Source organism: Embiotoca jacksoni, unplaced genomic scaffold, assembly GCF_022577435.1.
Source record: "Embiotoca jacksoni isolate LCO1_2020_lvr unplaced genomic scaffold, fEmbJac1.0.p SCAF_78, whole genome shotgun sequence".
Lineage (NCBI taxonomy): Eukaryota > Metazoa > Chordata > Actinopteri > Embiotocidae > Embiotoca > Embiotoca jacksoni.
Genome location: NW_027185434.1, coordinates 157501 through 178128, shown reverse-complemented (window position 1 = coordinate 178128; position 20628 = coordinate 157501). Strand labels below are relative to the sequence as shown.

At 42.4% G+C, this 20628-nt stretch overlaps 1 protein-coding gene, 1 long non-coding RNA gene and 1 other non-coding gene across 4 annotated transcripts in view; 1 reads left to right on the top strand and 2 right to left on the bottom strand.

Moving 5' to 3' along the window:
* Window positions 1–719: 719 nt before the first annotated feature.
* On the bottom strand, window positions 720–12601 carry shtn2 (shootin 2). 2 transcript variants are annotated; one of them, XM_069177902.1, is made up of 17 exons: window positions 12491–12601; window positions 11590–11663; window positions 11253–11313; window positions 10934–11028; window positions 10558–10750; window positions 10099–10196; window positions 9904–9985; window positions 9460–9554; window positions 6306–6476; window positions 4808–4946; window positions 3736–3904; window positions 3481–3539; window positions 3136–3233; window positions 2985–3005; window positions 2853–2906; window positions 2641–2776; window positions 720–2057 (listed from the first exon to the last, which is right to left on the bottom strand). In XM_069177902.1, exons 1-17 carry the CDS (start codon window positions 12513–12515, stop codon window positions 1900–1902), a joined length of 1728 nt encoding a protein of 575 aa, XP_069034003.1. In that variant the 5' UTR covers window positions 12516–12601; the 3' UTR covers window positions 720–1899. The 2 variants fall into 2 exon arrangements, with proteins under 2 accessions (XP_069034003.1, XP_069034004.1); XM_069177903.1 differs by having other exon boundaries at window positions 11590–11639.
* Window positions 12602–15150: 2549 nt separating this feature from the next.
* Window positions 15151–15233, bottom strand: trnal-cag (transfer RNA leucine (anticodon CAG)). The gene has a single exon. It is a non-coding gene; the product is annotated as a tRNA-Leu (tRNA).
* A 4432-nt stretch (window positions 15234–19665) lies between these two features.
* The window catches only part of LOC138215611 (uncharacterized), a 33375-nt gene continuing 32412 nt past the window's right edge, over window positions 19666–20628 (top strand). The window contains exon 1 of the long non-coding RNA XR_011179743.1: window positions 19666–19847. This is a non-coding gene — a long non-coding RNA (uncharacterized lncRNA). The remainder of the gene's footprint in view (window positions 19848–20628) is intronic.

Genomic DNA, 20628 nt, shown 5'->3' with positions numbered 1-20628 from the left:
TTTGAAGGTCAAAATTACACAATCACATCCTTTTTTGGTTTTCTGTGCATTTAAGGTACAACGGCAAATGTGTATGGGTGGTTTGAGAATCAACAGGACATTAGATTAGATTAAATTACACTGTTAATCCCACAGTGGGGAAATTACTGGACATGGTCTATCCAAAGAGCCCATGCTTAAAACTAGTCATGTCTGTGTAAATCTAGTGACGACCAACTTTTCAACCCTTTTTGTAGTTGATAAATCAAGTCAAAGTATATTTCTTATGTTGTCGGCCCATTAACTTTCTCATCCTTTCAAGTCCCGGCCTCTGTCTGGGCCTTCGGCTCATTTACATTTCACTCAGGATTTGGACCTCGAGTGAACACAGGGAACGGTTACCGAGGAATTCCTGTCAGAAACAAATCACACAGAAGAGAGTTGAGAGGTCGTCGCTCAAGTTAAATCTCGTGAGAACTCGCTAACCTGGAAAACGGAGAACCAAGATTTCTAAAAGGAAATGAAATACTGCTTTTTCACAGGGCGTATAAAAGGTGTGGCATTTAACTTCATGTTTTATGAGAAGTGTCACATGTCAGTGCTGTTTACTGAGACCACAGCTGCCTTTCCATTCAATTCATAATGATTTCCTTGCGCTGTTGTTGGATTAGTTCTCTGGAGGTCAAGGAAAACACATAAAGACGGGAAAATAAAGATAAACGGACACTATTTGGTTTCCATATTTGTGTGCTTTAATTAACACATCCTCAGTATTATATGCTGTATTTTTCTCTCTGTTCCACACACATACTGGTTTTTGTGTGCAGGGTTTCACTAACAAGAAGAGGTCAGCACACATCACTGGATCCCAAAAAGCTAACACCTTTGAGATTGAGGAAGAAAACAGTAAAAAATGTATGCTTGAGAGTGAAAAGGCAGAGCTAAATAAAGTAAATATATAATGTGAAACAGTGTGAAGACACTAAAACGGTGTCCGAGTCAAAGGTGAGAGTAAATTCATCCTCTTTTCAAATGCTTTTAACAAAGGCAGGAAGGCAGGTAGAAAGATGGTGTGGTGTGAAGGTGCATGTATTCATGCATGCATGCATGCACACATATATACAGTATCCGTGTGGAGGTGAGAAAACAAAAGGCGACCTGCTGCAGCTGGAGAACTTTCAGGAGGGAGGCCACCTGAAGCTCTTATCTCGACGACACCTCCGCTTCTCCGGGTGTGACGGCTTTAATGTGCCTAAATAACCGCCAGCCTCGCCGTCCTCCTGCCGGATCGAGCTTTAAGAGGCAGACACCTTGGGCGAGAAGTGGCCTGTTTTTTTAATGGCTCAGGCTATTTTTCATTTATTTTCTGTAGCATAAAAAAAAAAAAAAAAAAAAAAAAATGCAACTTGCACTTAGTTGAGCTGAAACCCAGGTCCCCTAAAAAGAAGGATGTTGGCCATTAAACACGGCTCAAAGAGCTCCATTTCCTTTTGACACGCAATAAGTACTGGCTTTCTGCAGATCTGGGTTAAATGGCCTTCAGAAAAAAAAATGCTTTTCCTTGTTTTTCTTTAGACATGAATGTGAGATTTAATGTTTTTTTTTTCAACAAACTGCTCCCGTCTGGTCCCTCAGGAGGATAAAACAAACTGTTTTCTGACAGTAAGATGATGACAGATCAAATCTTTACTTGAACTTTATAATAGGGACCAAAACCAATCAATAGTTTCCTGACATGTTATTGTAAGAGAGAACAGAATCAATGCATTTAAATTTGAAAGCGCGACATAAAAAAGAATAGAATAGATTTAAAGATAAAGAAACACTGACAATAAAGACAAATACAGGCCCAATTTGATCAACAAACTTTGGTTCATCATCATATAAAACTGTATAATAATAATTACTGGAACCATCTCTTCAGGTTTCGTGGCTCACGATGAGTGCTGACGCTCGGATGCGAGAGTCTCTCTTCTCCCGGTTCTGTTTCAGCCTCCGGAGCACCGGGGAGCCGGCGCCCTTGCCTGCCCAGGGAACGTCTCCTGCTGCTGGGACGGTCTGCGGACTAGCCGGGGTTTCTGTCCAGAGATGATCACCACATCGTCAGGGTGAACCACAACTCCAGCAGTTAGAAGTACAGAATGGCTCATGAACAGACTGCAGAGTCAGATTAAAGCCTTTTGTTCTGGTTATTAATAATGTAGAAGACAAGCGTGAAAAGACTCTTGGCCTGGTCTGATCTGATGGTTAACTCTTCGCTCTTTTAAAAAATTAAGGTCAAAGTCAAATGTCACAGACTCTGCATGAAAAGTAATGATAAATATTATTGCAAACAAATAGTAAAAGCAACAAATTATTGAATAAAATGAAAATAAAAATCTTGGTGGACATTGTATAAAGTGGAAAAAAGCCTCTTTTTTTTTAAATAGTATTTTCTCTTTTCTGTATCCATATTTTAGCTCCCATCATGTCTGTTTTCTTACTATTTAGAAACCTATCACTGTCCTGTTGCTTCTCGCTGGTTTAAACATACTTTAGAGGGGAAATATTACATCATAAATGATGGTAAACCACATTTTAATAAGCCTCAATCAGGTTTAAAATCAATGAAAGTCTCTCTTGAGACATACAAGAGATAATAAATGACGAGGAACAGCGTACCTGGTGTTCGGTCCTGGTTCTCTCCCATCGCTCTCCTCCTCCTCTGGAGCACCATCAGCAGCTCGGCCTCCCCGACGTTGCGGCCGACGCCCCTCCTGGACGGCACCCTGCGGTGCTGCTGCCGCTTAATGTTGTTCTGGTGTTACAGAAGGAGTTTTAAGTGCAGCTCATTGCCTCACAACTACAGTGAAATGTGTCTTTATGGTTATTACCAGCATTCCCTTCAACTCCAGGATGGCTGATTTGCGGTTTTCACTCCTCTGGTCCTGAAAGAAGATTTAGGATTTTCTTTTTTTTTTAAAGAGTGCTTTAATTATAAAAATGAAGGTGAGAGATTAACTGACCGTCCATGAGCTGTCGTCCTCCTGTGAGCCAGAAAGGTAGACGGTAGTTGTCAGATTTATTATATATTTCTTTGGATTTTGCTTTTAAATCAGTTTTTTTGAACATCTAAATGTCTAATATATAAATACAAAATGGATTTTTTTTTTGTACCTGGATTCTTTTAGTGGGTCTGAGGACGATGCCTGTCTTTATTCTCTGCATCATTTCATCCACTGCTTTTGTCTTCATGTCCAGTAGGGGAGCTGGTTCTTAAAGTACATTTAAAAAAAATCATTAGAGCTGAGATCTGTAGGTTTTACAGACCTTTCAAACTTTGCATATTTTGTATATATGGAGGTTAAGTTAAAGATGAGATGTTGTAGAATAAATACGTTAAATGGAAAACTGTTGTCCAGGAAACCAATGAAATATCAGAAGAAGATGAAGCAACTTAATAATCACAAATTAAAAGAGTCTCTGTTTGTGGTGCATTTAAAGGACGGTGGAGGAGCTCACTGCTCTGATCCGCTGCACTGCCTCCATCTTTCCTCCTACTCTTCAGGAAGTCATGTAAACTGGAGAGACAGACAGAGAGAGGTCACAGGGGTCCACCAGTGGCTCTCAAGAGGTCATTTCACCTCACAGCATGAACAACTTACAAAGGTACGTTCAAGATCAAAAACATCTGAAACAGTATTGAAACTATCGTGAGAAACCGAAACATCGCAGTTTTTCAAAGGGAGAGGAAGCTGTGGCTTCACTCAGACCTACTTGATGGCAGTAGTGGGAGGGGGAGGAGGAGGTGGCGGTGGAGGAGGAGGAGGAGGAAGAGAAGGTGGAGGAGGTGGAGGAGGAGGGGGAGGAGGAGGAACAGAAGTGGACTTCTCCCTCGGTTCATCAGCGTTATCTCCTCTGTTCAATGTTTCTTGTAAGTGATTCACTACAAAGGTATTCAGAGAGAGAAAAGTAAATAAATGATATCGTTCCTAATGAAATGTGAAAAAAATTGTTAGAAAAATCTGCTTTTTCAGACTTAAAGGTAAGTTTAAAGTTCCAATCTCAGAGATGTCTGTTTTGTGTTTTCTTGGCGCCACCTGTGGTGACAAGCGGTAACTGCAGCTTTGTTTTGTGATGTCAGTTAGTTGCCAGTTGAAGAGTGAGTCTGTTGCGTTAGCTCCGCCTACTTTTTTCGGATGGAAAACACGTCACTAATGTTGTGACTTTTCCCGGGAATGTCACCATGGAAACCCAGATCGCTCAGTTCGTAATCCTACGAATGAAAGCGTTTTCCTTAAGAGGCCACTGGCTCAGTCAACGTGCTAGCTCATTCGGCGATAAATCGTGACTTAACCGACATTTATTTGAATGAAAATCTTCAGGACTGTTACTTTAATCGGGGCCTTTTAGCTCTTCGTCAACTGAGAGAAGGATTTTACAGAGAATACTGTGCAAGAACGTGACAAGAAAATGTTCCAATTTACGAGATTAATTTTAGCGAGTATGTACTTCAGGATGTTTGGAACCGTAGAAATGTGTGTCCACACCGTCTGATGGGTGGAGCTGAGGTGGGGGTCAGCTACCGGCTCAATCAGGTAACAACTGCCTCCAAATATCGCTCATAATAAGCTTTAATCTCTTCTTAATTTAACCACATTTTTCAAAAACACCACGACACACATCAGAGGACGTTAAATCAGCTATAAAAAATAAACCAAATAGTTTTTCCCATCGTTCTCAACAGCATCTAAAACATAGTAGAGAACGCTTTGTAACTTCCACTTTCAACATTTCTGACCCATCAAGCATATTTGCTGAGTCGGCGGTTTTGTCCGCCAGCAGCTACCTTCCTCCCGGAGCTGTGCGATGGCGCTGTTGGCCGCAGACAGCTGTTCCTCTGAAGACCTCCTCTCCTCCTCCCTCTTCTCCAGCTGCTCTCTCAGCCTCTGCAGCTCCGACAGGACGCTGCTCTCCTCCACATCAGCCTGATCGGGGACGAGACCACCAGAGGTGTGATGAAGAATATCAACGGGCCCGAATGGAGCCCTGCTGTGTTCCCTCCACTCACCTGGTCTCTAGTAGTGTTGTCCCTCCACTCACCTGGTCTCTAGTAGTGTTGTCCCTCCACTCACCTGGTCTCTAGTAGTGTTGTCCCTCCACTCACCTGGTCTCTAGTAGTGTTGTCCCTCCACTCGCCTGGTCTCTAGTAGTGTTGTCCCTCCACTCACCTGGTCTCTGTAGTAGTGTTGTCCTTCCACTCACCTGGTCTCTAGTAGTGTTGTCCCTCCACTCACCTGGTCTCTGTAGTAGTGTTGTCCCTCCACTCACCTGGTCTCTAGTAGTGTTGTCCTTCCACTCACCTGGTCTCTAGTAGTGTTGTCCCTCCACTCACCTGGTCTCCAGTAGTGTTGTCCCTCCACTCACCTGGTCTCTGTAGTAGTGTTGTCCCTCCACTCACCTGGTCTCTAGTAGTGTTGTCCTTCCACTCACCTGGTCTCTAGTAGTGTTGTCCTTCCACTCACCTGGTCTCTAGTAGTGTTGTCCCTCCACTCACCTGGTCTCTGTAGTAGTGTTGTCCCTCCACTCACCTGGTCTCTGTAGTAGTGTTGTCCCTCCACTCACCTGGTCTCTAGTAGTGTTGTCCTTCCACTCACCTGGTCTCTAGTAGTGTTGTCCCTCCACTCACCTGGTCTCCAGTAGTGTTGTCCCTCCACTCACCTGGTCTCTAGTAGTGTTGTCCTTCCACTCACCTGGTCTCTAGTAGTGTTGTCCCTCCACTCACCTGGTCTCTAGTAGTGTTGTCCCTCCACTCACCTGGTCTCTGTAGTAGTGTTGTCCCTCCACTCACCTGGTCTCTAGTAGTGTTGTCCTTCCACTCACCTGGTCTCTAGTAGTGTTGTCCTTCCACTCACCTGGTCTCTAGTAGTGTTGTCCCTCCACTCACCTGGTCTCTGTAGTAGTGTTGTCCCTCCACTCACCTGGTCTCTGTAGTAGTGTTGTCCCTCCACTCACCTGGTCTCTAGTAGTGTTGTCCCTCCACTCACCTGGTCTCTGTAGTAGCGTTGTCCCTCCACTCACCTGGTCTCTAGTAGTGTTGTCCCTCCACTCACCTGGTCTCTGTAGTAGTGTTGTCCCTCCACTCACCTGGTCTCTGTAGTAGTGTTGTCCCTCCACTCACCTGGTCTCTAGTAGTGTTGTCCCTCCACTCACCTGGTCTCTGTAGTAGTGTTGTCCCTCCACTCACCTGGTCTCTGTAGTAGTGTTGTCCCTCCACTCACCTGGTCTCTAGTAGTGTTGTCCCTCCACTCACCTGGTCTCTGTAGTAGTGTTGTCCCTCCACTCACCTGGTCTCTGTAGTAGCGTTGGATGTCCTGCAGGGCCGCGCTGACGTCACATATCTGCTCCAGCGCCCGTCTCAGCTGCGGCTGCAGGTTGGTCTCGGAGCTCTGCGCCTCCATCACTGCCTGCGCCTCCATCACTGCCTGCGCTGGAACGTCCTTCTGCTCCACCAACATCTGAGGAGACAAACCAAATGTCTCTCATGATTATTTTGCATCTGAGAAATTGGAAAAGTGGAACACAGATGACAATGAAGCCCAATTAGAGGAGGATTAAAATGAGATGTGAGCGGCTGCTGGCTGATTTTCTCCGCTGCAGGAGGTTGTCACGATGTTTTCAAAGCAGACATTATTTACTGGCTTCACCGAAGAGCAGCTACGATGCAGACGGGGTGATTTTGAAGTGAGACAAAGCGTCATTGTTCTTTCATTATGATCAAAAGTAGATGCCAGGCTTTCATTAGGAAAATGTGATGCTTTCTTCTGGTGGTAGTTGATAATTGGCGTGTGGAGCTCCTCAGTCATTAAAAGTGTTCGAAACAACCCTTTTGTTCTTCTGCATGAGCTGTTGTGATGTTTATGTACTTTAATAATGTGGTTAATACACACTGTGCAGGTGAAATGTAGCTATTGATCAGATTTGATACCTTTAATCTACAGTTTGGTCGCACATGCACGAATAATAGAAGTCAGACAGGTCACGGCCAAAATACTAAAGGAACTAAGCGAGCGGCAACCGACAGTGACGTCGCCCGTCGGTTTGTGAGGCCTCAGGTTTGGGTTTTGGCCGTCGCCATCTTGCTTGTTCGGAGCAATTTGGAGCAGGAAGTGACCATATTTGGATGAGCTGGGGGAGGAGCCAGCAGTGGATCTGACCGATCTGATTGGAAACCTGACGATACTACGTCCCGCCCACTGATAGCTGTAACCTGACTGCACCTGTCAATCAAACAGACACGCCCCCAAAAACAGGTCTTCTTGAATCTTCTTTTCTAATGAATGAGGGATTATTTTCAGATGGACCTCCAGAAAACTAATAAGAAGGAGTGACTTTAGCTAACAACACCGAGATAACTGATGGACACATTTTATTCACTTTGGATTTGATGAGAGAAGTTGAATGGGAGTCTATGGAGCCGGAGGCTTTTTGGAGCCGACCTCTAGTGGCACTCGCTGGTATTGCAGCTGAAGGCGCGTTTGAATTGGCCTCAGTTTTCAGACCCTGAAGCCACGTCCACTTTTAAATACAGTCCATGAACCTCACATAGATTCCTCCTGCACCGTTCTGCAGGTCTCTGAAGCTGCATGTTTCTGAGCTGCTCTTACCAACGCTGGCTGCTGATTGGTCCACCCTTCAGAGTTTAATGTAAACAGGGAGTCCAGACTAGAATCAGAGCAGAAGACTGAAGCTGTAAACTACAATCTGGTGAAGCCACCCAATAAAAATCAACATTTACAACTAACCAGGGAATGAATAAAAGGCCGAACACGTGATAATTTTTAATCATTTAAAACATAGCGGCCACAAAAAGCTACGCTTTGAAGCATATTTTTTATTTATTTCCAAAAGAAGCATGAGAATATTTTTTTTATTATTTTAACATTTTGAACATACTTCAAGTGGAAATTATCAAAGTGGGAGTAGAGAACTCCTCATTCATAAACTGTTTCTGTGAGAAATGCTCAGGAGGTTTTCTGAGAGCAGGTCCGTGATCAGAGTACGAAGTGTGAGAAAAGGTGGTTTTGGTTTCTGTGTTGTTGTTTTTTGATAGAGTGATGAGGACAAACTGCAGCAGCAGGTCGGGTGAGCTCGGTATCAGGACACGCAACACGCTGCAAATTACACGCTCTGATCTCTGCTCTCCCTTCAGCACACAGCAATTTTCACACAGCAATTAGCACAATTATTTCATACATACAAACACAGAGAGCCAACCACACACAGACGTACAAAGGGACAAAGTCACACACACACACACACACACACACACACACACACACACACACACACACACACACACACACACACACACACACACACACACACACACACACACACACACACACACACACAAAAACACCTCCAAATGATTTCCTGTTTGAGGCCCTGCATCATTACACCGCCAAGCAGGGAGGAGGTGTGAATGGTTGTTGTTCTCAAAACACATGAAAACAGACAAATAGTAGCACACAAGAGGCATTCAGCGGGGGGGGGGGGGGGGGGGTCTTTTACCGGGGATTGAGAGTAAAGGGGGCCTGATTTGTGTGAAGAGTTGGGGGTCCTTTTCACAGGTAAGGACCCCTGCGAGGCGGCCCCATTGTGCGCCTGTCTGCTAAATAGAGGACGGCGTGCACAAAAGGCAACAATTGCTATATGCTCAAGCAAAACATAAAGGTGTCAGGCAAAGACAGGTTGGCTTAAAAGACCACTATTCTCCTTCAGCGGCAGTGATGACCACTAATTACTGGGAAGGGGAGGGGCTAAATGGAGAGGGATGGGAACAGAGACATGTTTTCTGAAAGAAAAGCCCTTCATTATCGGAGCAGCTGGGACAGCAAACACTGTGCTCTATGTGTGTGTGTGTGTGTGTGTGTGTGTGTGTGTGTGTGTTGGGTGTGTGTGTGTTTGGGTATGTGGAGTTTAAGTGAATTGATGTGTTTCCTGCATGTGTGTGTGTGTGTGTGTGTGTGTGTGTGTGTGTGTGTGTGTGTGTGTGTGTGTGTGTGTGAACGCCACGCCTCGTAGAAAGAGTGTAATCGGTGTGAAAACGGAGAATGGAGACCCCCCTCTGCTGCCCCGTCACATCAGCAGCTCTATGACAGCGGAAGTGTGTGTGTCCAGTGTGTGTGTGTGTGTGTGTGTGTGTGTGTGTGTGTGTGTGTGTGTGTGTGTGTGTGTGTGCGTGTCCACCCCCCTCGCCACCCCCGCCCCACCCCCTTCTGTCCAAGTGTCCGTCTGTTGGCCTCGGTCGCCCGAAGGTCAGCGCTAACACTCCTTCTGCCTTCCTGTGGCACGACCTGTCACCCTCAGTATCTATAGGTGTGAATGTATGACAGAATGGTTTGTGCCAGGCTGAAAACACAGACACACACACACACACACACACACACACACACACACACACACACACACACACACACGCATGCCGCGCGCTCACACCTGGTGGACGAAGACTTCGGCGTGCTGCCGGAGGCCTTGCTCCAGCTCCAGCTTCTGAGACATTTCTGTGAACTCCTCGGTGACAAGCTGGGAGACTGGACATGAACACACAGAGGCAAAAATAATATCCAACACAAAACAACAACAAAATAACACAAATACAGATTTCCAATCACTTCATCTGTCTACAGAAAACTAATCAATGAACCACGACAAGGTATCGCCAGCAGGAGGACAACATGAGGTGTGCTCGTTTGTGGAGTAAAATGATCCTTTAAATAATTCAAAATGAACGAATAAAAAGAGGGAAAGACTTCATCTTGAACGTCACTATTTCATCATATTTTCTGAAAGCAGTGATCAAATAATTCATCACAAAAAATCTGGATGGATTATCAATAAAAGTAATAATTAGCGAGGTTTTATGGGATTAATTGGACGCACCTCGTTTGAGTTTATTCATGGTCTTGTTCTGTTTGCCCATTTGCCTCAGAATGGCCTCCTTCTCCTCGACCTCCAGAGCGAGCTGACAGAGGAAGAGAGAGGTAAGACACACACACACACACACACACACACACACACACACACACACACACACACACACACACACACACACACACACACACACACAATGAGTACCTGCTCTCTGAGCTGGACCTGCTCTCTGGTCAGATCCTCCACTTGTTGCTCCAGCTGCAGCTTCTCAGCCAGCAGACCGTCCACTGATGCCTGCAGCTCTGACACACACACACACACACACACACACACACACACACACACACACACACACACACACACACACACACACACACACACACACACACACACACACGGGATGAAGTTCAACACTGTTACTGTGGAAAGAATAAAACTGTCTTTACGATTGAGATGATTCTCATTCTTCATTAGCACAACAGACGTGCGAGTGTCTCTTATTTTGAAGGTTTAAATTGGGTTCACCAGGAAGACTAACTTCACATCATGAGCGTCTCTTATTTTGAAGGTTTAAATTGGGTTTACCAGGAGACTAACTTCACATCGTGAGCATCTCTTATTTTGAAGGTTTAAATTGGGTTTACCAGGAGACTAACTTCTAACCTGTGATTTTGGCTTGACTGTCGAGCAGCAGCGTCTCCTCGCCGCCGTCCTGTTCGAGATCAACCTCACCACTGTCGACTGCTGGGTCGGTCTCTGGGTCAAAGGTCGCAGGGTTCAGGTCCTCAGGCAGCTCGGGGATGAGCGGCATCAGCATCTGGCTCTGTCTCTTCAGGGTTTTGTTCTCTTTCGTCACCTAGGCAACAGAGGAGATAATGGTCTGGGTGTGGAGGTTGATGCTGCCGGTGAATCTTTTTTTCTTACATGAAGATGACCAAAGGAAAGGAAAGGAAAGGAAAGGAAAGGAAAGGAAAGGAAAGGAAAGGAAAGGAAAGGAAAGGAAAGGAAAGGAAAGGAAAGCAGTGGTTAACAGACATACTTTGAGAGCCAGCGCCTCAGCACTCTCCCTGCAGGAGCGCTCAATCTGGAACTGGATCTCCAGGACGTTCATCTCTTTCAGGAGTTGGCTGGAAACTGAAAATGAAAAGGAGACATTTGTCAGCCACAAGCCTCATTTAAAAATGTAATAAATGAGATTATACAGTTTAATTATTTAAAAAGAAAATCAACATATTTCAAACCTTTCCTGTGTGAAATTTGAACATGAGAGAGACTCTCCAGGATAAAACTAATGGACAAGCTGTGGGCCGAGTGGGAACAAACTTGTAAAGAACCTGAATAAATGGATGAATTCTCACCATCCTCCAGTTCAGACAGTTTCTGATTGGCTGCATCTCTCTGCTTCTCCAGGATCTCACACTAACAATCAAACAACACCAGCACACACAGAGGAGATCAATCACGCAACAACATATTGATGCAGCTGATTTTCATCCACATCATTCTCTATTATCAGACAGCTGAGCCACTAAAATTACTTTTGGTCCTCGTTAATGTAATCAAGTTTGTGCACTCGTGCTTTAAGAGCATTTTGATTTAGCAATTTTGTGTCATTTTTTTGTTTTTTTTACTTTTTATGTTGTTAGTTGCTGTAATTAAAGAAGTCGGATTCAGTGATTGTCTCGAACGTGGTACCTGAATGTCTCCCTCATCTTCACAAGATGAATCCGTCTCTCCATCAGAGTCTGTGGGTGAAAACGTCCTTTTACCTTCACGCAACACAGATATGAGAACAGACACCACGTTTAACAGACGGCCATCAAAGATCCTCACATCCTGCAGCATGACTGGAAGAGGAACCTCAGGAGTCCCTCTGAACAAATACAGGAAGTGAAATCACAGAAGGATCCTATAAACAAGTTTCACTTTCTGGGGCTCAGACTCATGGCAGCTTTCAGCTTCACGATGTCCAACAAACTGAGAGCTTCGTGGTCACAACATTAGAAATGAATTTGCTGTCTGTAATGTAAAAATATTGATTTCTAGCACATAATCCCATGTAAAACTACAATTTATTGGTTTTATGCTTCTGTTTTGCTACAGATGAAAGCAAAGATATGATGAGTGATTCAATGAGCTTTAGAGATGCTGGTCGGTGTTACATTTTGGACGAGGTACCCTTGTTTCCAGCCTTTATGCTTTTATGATCACGAAAAACACATTCTATCTCTTTTGTTTTACCCATTAAAAAACAGAAGTGTGGAACTGAGTGCAAAAAGCCTCGGTTGTTCTGCTAAGCTAAGCTAAAATAAGCTAAGCTAAATATCTTAAACAACGTTAACTTTAATGCAGCACATACAAATCTCACGATTTAAAGAGTTTGCAGAATTTTTTTTTAATGATGGAACATTCACTATTTAAAAGAACTATAAAACTGAACATCTGCACAAAGGGGAGTTATAAATGGTTAATGAAAAGGTCATTTTGAACTTTTGCACACACTGAATCACCACCATAAATGATATGACTTATTATATACAGCCTGCTGAGAAATCTTGTTAAAATTCCTCCTAACATCCACATTATCAAGTCTTACCTGCAGCTTCATCTTCTACCCACATTCTGCCTGTTTATCGGTTTGATTTCCTGAGTAAACGAAATAAAGCTTCACATTCCAGCACAGACAAAAACCTGCTTTCTCTCTGAACTGCTTATTATGAAAGCAGCAAATAGGAATGTCTGCTTAGCCCCCTCCACCCCTCCCAACCCCCCACCCCCTCTGCCAGGACTCAAAAATGAGGAACTTTCACTGAACATTGGCCAAAGAAAGATCTTAATCATCAGAACAAAGCATTACCAGGGTTTTTAGGTGCTAAAAAGAGGATTTTTTTTTTTTAATTTTTTTTTTTAAAATAATGATATTTATTTCGTTTTGCTCTTGATGTTACAGATAATTTAGTAGAAGCTGCACTTCTACGCCGTCTTCATGCAGTGAAAAAGGGGGGAAACGCAGCCTGGGTCCATGCATGTGGCCTCCAAGGGACGACACTGTCTCTCTACTGCAAGATCAATGTCACTCAAGCAGCCGGGGCAAAAGGCAAAGCTGCTTTCAGTCCTCTATTAGCATCTGTGCTCGGAGTTCATGACCCTCTGACACATCAGACACCTGCCATGGCAACCGCAATCCTGCCTGATAATTCAGGAGACGATGGGTGGCAGCGATGACTTGATGACACACATTCCTTCACCATGAATGATTTAGAAACTTCAAATTCCTGATCCCTCGCTCCTGTTTTATACATGCACCTGCCTTCCAGGAGTTAGATTTCTAACAATATACACCAAGACTTCGGGCAAAATGAAGTACTACACCTGCATATAGTTCTGAGCGTTTCAGTCAGTGTGTTGGCGCTCCGGGTGTGCTCGGATGCGTCAGGGCCGACAGATGGAGACCACAACTTAAAGCATAAAGCTTGTGTTATTCTCTATTTTTCTTACTGTTAAAAAAGACAACAATGAAAAGACCAAAACCATGATTCTCAAATCACCTTCAGTGTTAATGTCCTGCACGGCTGAAGGATAAAAAGCTGTCTGTGACGTCCTTGTGATTTAATGAGTCTTTTCTCTCTCAGTATGTTGCTCTTTTTGCAGGCACCACCTGAGCACCGAAACCTCCTCCAGCCCGCCGCCCTGACCTTTGCTAATGATTCCTCACCATGTTAATAAAGGTGAAATTGTCACTTAACATTAGTTGTTGTCTGGTGTTCCTAGCAGCGCGCGACATTGTCAAAAAACTTCCTCATTAGAACACGGTCTTAAATGTTTTATTCTGAGTTAAATAGAGAGCAGATTGTAAAACCAGCAGGAACCACAAAGACTATAAGGGAGGCCGCCTGTGAGATTCAGTCAGACCTTGATCTTCATAACACTCCTTTGATTCCCTCTGGAGAACGAGTGCTGATGTCTTTTCATCCGTCCAACTCGTATAGTGCTTGCATTTACGGAGAAATGTCAAAAGTAAAATGTGCAAGAGAGTTTCAGACACAAAAAAAACGAATCCTGCTTCAAGTTTTTGTACAAATTACATGATAGTCTTCTATTTTAGTCACACACACGCTGTTTTGTTAATATAACCCAAATACCGTCTTATATAATGATATAATACTGACATGTTTTTGTTTAACACTGAGATCTCTGGGATTTTTCAGCCTGCTTGGAGGAGTTCACATCGTACAATTCAAAATGACCCCACTGGCAGCGCTTTAATGTGAGAGCCCCTCTTCAGCGTTTCTAAGCACAATATAAACATCTAACAAATGGTTTCTAATGCACTCTAATGTAGTTATAAACACACAGAAGTGTTTGCAGATGAATCATTTGATTGAATTAAACACGGTGGGCATCCATTAGTGGAGGCTTCTGTTCAAACAGAATGACAATAATAAAATATAAAATATGACTTCATAGGAGAAGTTATTAGGACAATTGTTGATAAATGCTGTACATTAAAAATCACATACATATCCTTATAGATACATATACAGCTGCATTATAGTGTGAGGTAAACCATTTATTAATTGTTTGCATGCTGCCTGTCAATGCCACATTAGATTTGAATAAATAACTATTTAACATAATGATCAACATTTTATTCCTGATAATTGAAAATAAAAATATCTGAAACCTTCACGTTGGCGAAATAGAATTGAGAGATATAATCAATCTGTTAACTATTTTTTAAGGTAAAGACAAAAAAAAAACCTTGGACCTTGGTGTTTCTGAAGAAAATCCTGGCTACAGCCCTGTTTGTCTACTTTTAATGTCGCCTAAAAACATTTTATTTAAGTTCATTATTGACTATTTAACTATTAGACATTGTGGCTAATCATCTTTCAAAGATATATTTGCTCTATATTGTATTTTACTGGAAAAAGAAGCCTCAGTCACCCTGAATTCCAACAGTAGAAATAATCAAATGTGGTCTGAGCTGTGCTTCACAGACTACATGTGCTGCAGCAGGTTGAACACGACTAAACCCGAAGGTTTTTTATTTTAAGCTGCAACGGTTGCGTTACTGCTGAGAGCAATCAAAGGTCTTCAAAATAAAAGTTTCAGCTCAACAGATAAAATGCAGAGGATGCCATTTAGTGCATTTACTTTCTAAAAAGCACATTGAAATGTCCTATTTCAGCCCTTATTAGTCCTGCCTCAGACAATTAAACAAGCGTCCCCGGTTGGTTGCTCCTCAAAACTACCTGTCAGAAGTGGGATTCGAACCCACGCCTCCAGGGGAGACTGCGACCTGAACGCAGCGCCTTAGACCGCTCGGCCATCCTGACCTGTATTGTAATTAAAATATATCCCAATTAATTTTTAGTTGTACGTCGCCACTCAGCCTGTTACACGTTCCAGGTATTTTACAATCAAGACAGCCTGTGCAGCTCTAAACAGCGTTTACTGAACCGGGAGTTTAAATGTGTGATGAAGCACATGCTGGCATCCTTCAAACTGTAGCTGCCAGCTCAAACATTTAGCTTCAGACTGTATTACAACCTGCAGCTGCTGCCAACGCCTGATGTTATGTGCTCATGTAGTGTGGTGTTTCAGCCTGTCAGGAGGTGGATGGTAAAATATGACGCAGCAGAGCTCTACAAATAAAGGAAGATGACCACGGTGAGCTTCAGTAAAATCATGGCTTCCCTTTGCATTGGCTTCACTTTTACATGTTTACATAGTGTGTAGTTGTACAGGTGGATCTCAGTATTCTTTGGAGGGTTAGACTTAACCATAAGCAGTCAAATAAATGAGCCATATTTCCCCTCTGGAGTATTATATCTGACAGTACATAAGGTTTTGAAACATTCATATTTTCTTATAGGGTAAAATAAATTAGCCGATAACATGTTTTTTATTTAGGTAAATCCCAACTTTTTATCCTGTATTTAGGCTAAATATGTTTACCACCTTTCAACAACAAGGAAATTCAAATGGCTTTTAATGAGATGTGAAATGATACAAGATGTAAACAGAAAAGAAAACACAATGAAAACCACGTAAAAAGTAATCTGAAAAAAATAATCAAACGGAACAAAAGAATAAAAAGCTGCAACTATAAAGCCGATAAAATGTAAATAAAACCTGCCAATTATATTTGAATAAAGGTGTCGATATAATGTTAAAGGTTGTCTCATATCTGGTGCTAAAGTCTGTTTAATTAGCTTCCATTCAGGCATGAAACCATAATAAAGACCTAATTAAGATTTGAATTGGTCTGTACAGACATCAGGAGTCACGAGCTCTTTTTCAGGATTCAGTTTTTCTTCATAGACACAGATATCGTGAAAAAAAAAAAAAAAAGAGAAAAGAACTGTCCTGTTGTTGGCCTCTGGCCTTCTTTATATCTCTGCCCTGATTGGCCTCTGACGTCACACATGCCTGTCATCCTGAAAATTTGCATCCTGGCAACCCCCCCCCCCCCCACCCCCCACACACACACACAATCTGCATCCATCCCACTAGACTCAGTTAAGAAGCAGAGGTTTAATGAGCTGATTTAGGATATGAGGCAGCAGCAGCATCTGGCTGTTTAATACTCCAGCAGAGTTGGACCGAGGTGATGGATCACTGGGTTTTAACGACACTGATCTGATGTGGTTTTTGTGCACATGAGTAACACGGGAAGGCTGTGATTATCTGCTGGGTGCACATACAGTGTTTGTGTGTGAAATGAGCAAAACAAAATAAAAATCAGAGTAAGAGAGAAAGATTATGAGAGAGACAAACACACTCACCTGCTCCGGCTCTGCCTACTCAGCACTAATGACTGCGTGATTGGATTAGCCGGCTTTTAGCAGCGCCACAGCTGCAGCTGACAGAGAAGCTAGCCTCCCAAAGGTCAAACTGGGGTCAACAAGAGGCCAGCGGGGTCGCGACCTTTGCATAAGACGAGGCCTTTCGGCGGGAGAGAGAAATGACAGATTTCAAGAGACAAATGATAAGAGGGAGGTGTTTTTGTTATTTTTGTCTTTTTTTTTTTGTCACGGTGACAAATAGATTTCTGGGAATTCAGAGAGGAGGATGCTGAAACCGGAAAAGAGGGGAGGCGAGAATCAGAAAAGATGGAGCGTGTTTTGAGGGAGGGAGACCGGATGCGTTGTGACAGAAGAGCCCAGCAGACACGGCTGGCCTCCTGGTGACTCCACTGTATGCTGTAAGCAAACAGGCCCGCCGCCGCCACCGGCTCCTCCGCTTCACCGGGAGACTTTTCCTCTCTCACGTTGTCCTCCTCTGTTATCAAAGCCGTACTGAGCATCACCTTTTTACAAATACAACAAAAACAGAAGCGTATCATTTTCCATGACCCCAAAATATCCTTTAACCTTCTGCTGGGAGCCAGGAGGGATTTTCATAAGCACTTAATGGGATATCAAAATATGTGGGTCATGTTTAATAACTTGATATTATATCATAACGTCACAGCTTTAAAGTGCATTCAAGCTGCTGTGCTTTAACTTCTCCGTCGTTGTAGGAGTCACACGTAGATTTGAAAGAGTCCTGTTGGCTGTGACTGTCGCCGCTGAGAATAGCAGTCTGTGAGTCAGTTCCCCCGCAGCAGGATTTATCTCCGCATTAGTCGACGAGGATGATGACCGAGTCTATTAGACGGAGTACATGACAATATTCTCCTGTGATTAGTTTCGGCACACGACGCGCTCAAAACACGCGCAGATTCACTGATCGACAAAAACGGAGAGAAAATGTTCATCGATTCATCGTCCTGAAAACTCTCCAGACATTAAAGGTCCAGAGGGTCAAAATGAGCAAATCCAGCTCTCAGGAAGGATCGCTCATTAGAAGTTATCTGTAGTTTGTGTCTCTTCTCTAACAGCCTTTTGTCCCGCATGTGTTGTATGATTATGTCATCTTGTGTTACAATAGTCGCTCGTTGATGGACTTTTTTTGTTTTTAAATCTGGCAATTTTGAATCTATTTAGTGGTTTTAGATGGTTTGTTTGGGTATAAATGAACTTTTTATGTGTTTTATTGTGGGTTTTTTTTTTTTTATGTTTGCCTCAAATTGCCCCTTAAACTACGAACAAAGAATTTTGAGCTGTATTTTATTTTGAAAAGAGTATTATTTTTGTTATAACAAAATCAATCACTGATGAATTTGAATGAATGAATTTAGATAATCATGTTTACCCTCCTCAAAGTAAAGTATTAAAACGTATAATTTAAATTGACTTAACATTTTCTACAATCATTTCAAATGAATGAATGGACATTAAATCTGAAAAATTAATTAAAGTGAACGTGCAGGTAGAGTTTTGATCATGACTAATAATACAAATTTGAGTTGCATTAAACTGTTTGAAAGGTGTCACATGAAGTTTGGTTGATTGCTGTGTTTTTATTGCTGGACATATTTTTTTTTATCATAAAAGCCGATTGAAAGTAGCTCGGCCTGTAAATACGGTAATTTAAATGTAATAAAATACATTTAAATGATATGTATTTATCCCTGCAAATAATATTCTCGATTTATGAAGCATGTTGTTGTGTGGATTTCCTCAGAGGGAATTTGTAAGATGCTCTGTATAAAAGGCTGAATATAAACCCTGTCTGTGTTGGTGGTTTTCCCCTCTCCGCCCTGTAGGTGTCGCTCTAACTCTGCCATCTGCCACCTGTTGCTCTGCTTCTTTTCTTCGTCAGGTTCTTCCTGCTGTCAGTTTTTATCTTAAAAAGAGCACCTTGTTTTCATGTTTGTTGAACACAACATGATCCGACCTCTTCGCTTCAACGATAACGGTTTTTTTCTGAGTGAATTCTTCTGTAACTTCCTTCATATTCTCTGTTTTTGATGTGTGTCACTCTTTTCTTTTCTTTTTTTATAATTAAATGAAACTCTTCAGTCTGAAAGAAAACACCAACACATCAGTCACTGTGTGCCCAACATAATCCCAGACACACACGTCAGTGTCCACCGTCAGTTTTGCCCCGTCTGTGACGGCAGAGTACGTAACCGTCTCAGGGATGATGTCACAGGGATGATGTCACAGGGAAGCTGTCTGTTGAAGCTGGCACAGAGTGGCACAGACGGCCGGTCACCGTCTCCGGTCATAACGGGAGAGGAAGCAGCGTGTCTGGCCATGATGGGCACACAGTGGGCACACAGTGGCACTGTCTGCAGCTGCACACACACTGAGTCTTTCAGATGATGTCTGGATGAGAATTATTTTAATTTAAAACGTATTTTATGATCTTTAGCTCCAGTTGAAGAAATATTCAGATCCTTTACTTGAGTAGAAAGTAAAAATACTCCAATACAAGTCAAATTCCGGTATTACAATTAAAAGGAAAATGAATTTGGTCCTTCTGAATGATATTAACCTTTAACAACGTGTCAGTACTTCAGTAAATATAGCCTACTGGTGACCTCCCGCCGTCTAACTCTTAGATTCGTGTAACTTGTTGGAAGTGCTCAGCTACAGCGCCCCCTGGCAGATGGGAGAGGACCCGCACCTCCACAACTATTTAAAAAAAGAAAAAGTTATATTTAAATTTGTGTTGATTGTGTTCATATTCTGAAGATATTTTGATTTCAGTCGGTGATTAATATTAAATCTTGGTTCTAAAACGTTTGGGTGGATCACTTCCGGATAAAAATGACGTTTAAGGTCACAGATGACGTAACAAAAAATAACAAGCGCGACAGAAAAGAAAATGGCGACGCCAGAAACGGCTTTTCTTATTCATGTTTTATGCGACCACGGAAAAGAGCAAAAAACCCGAGAGGATAAAACACAACAACCGGCAGCAGCAGTCGTTTCTTCACAGGATGACGGACCAGGAAGGAGTTCGGTCAGCTGTTCGGTCAGCTGTTCGGCCGTTAAAGGAGCAGCAACGTTTATGAAGGGAAGAGAAGCTAACGGCTAACAGACGTTGCTAACAAGGTGAGTTGGTTTCACACACAACTTTAATTCAAAGTTCTTTAACATCATTTAAACCCTCATGTCCTGTTTGTTAGTCTCCCACCGACTTACTTTAAAACAACCTTTATTTAGAACATTAAAACAGAACAATGACAGACTCTCTTCTAACCAGCTGTCTCCTCCTGAAGAGCTCTGCTCCCGAAACACAAACATAAACACAAACAAACACAAACGTAAACACAAACGTAAACACAAACATGAACACAAACATGAACACAAACGTAAACATAAACACAAGCATAAACACAAACAAACATAAACACAAGCATAAACACAAACAAACAAACGTAAACATGAACACAAATGTAAACATAAGCATAAACACAAACAAACAAACACAAGCATAAACAAACAAACACAAGCATAAACACAAACAAACAAACGTAAACATAAACACAAGCATAAACACAAACAAACATAAACACAAGCATAAATAAACATAAACAAACATAAACACAAGCATAAACACAAACAAACAAACACAAGCATAAACACAAACAAACAAATGTAAACATGAACACAAACATGAACACAAATGTAAACACAAGCATAAACACAAACAAACATAAACACAAACGTAAACATAAACACAAGCATAAACACAAACAAACATAAACACAAGCATAAACAAACATAAACACAAGCATAAACAAACAAACATAAACACAAGCATAAACACAAACAAACAAACACAAGCATAAACACAAACATAAACAAACACAAACGTAAACACAAACAAACA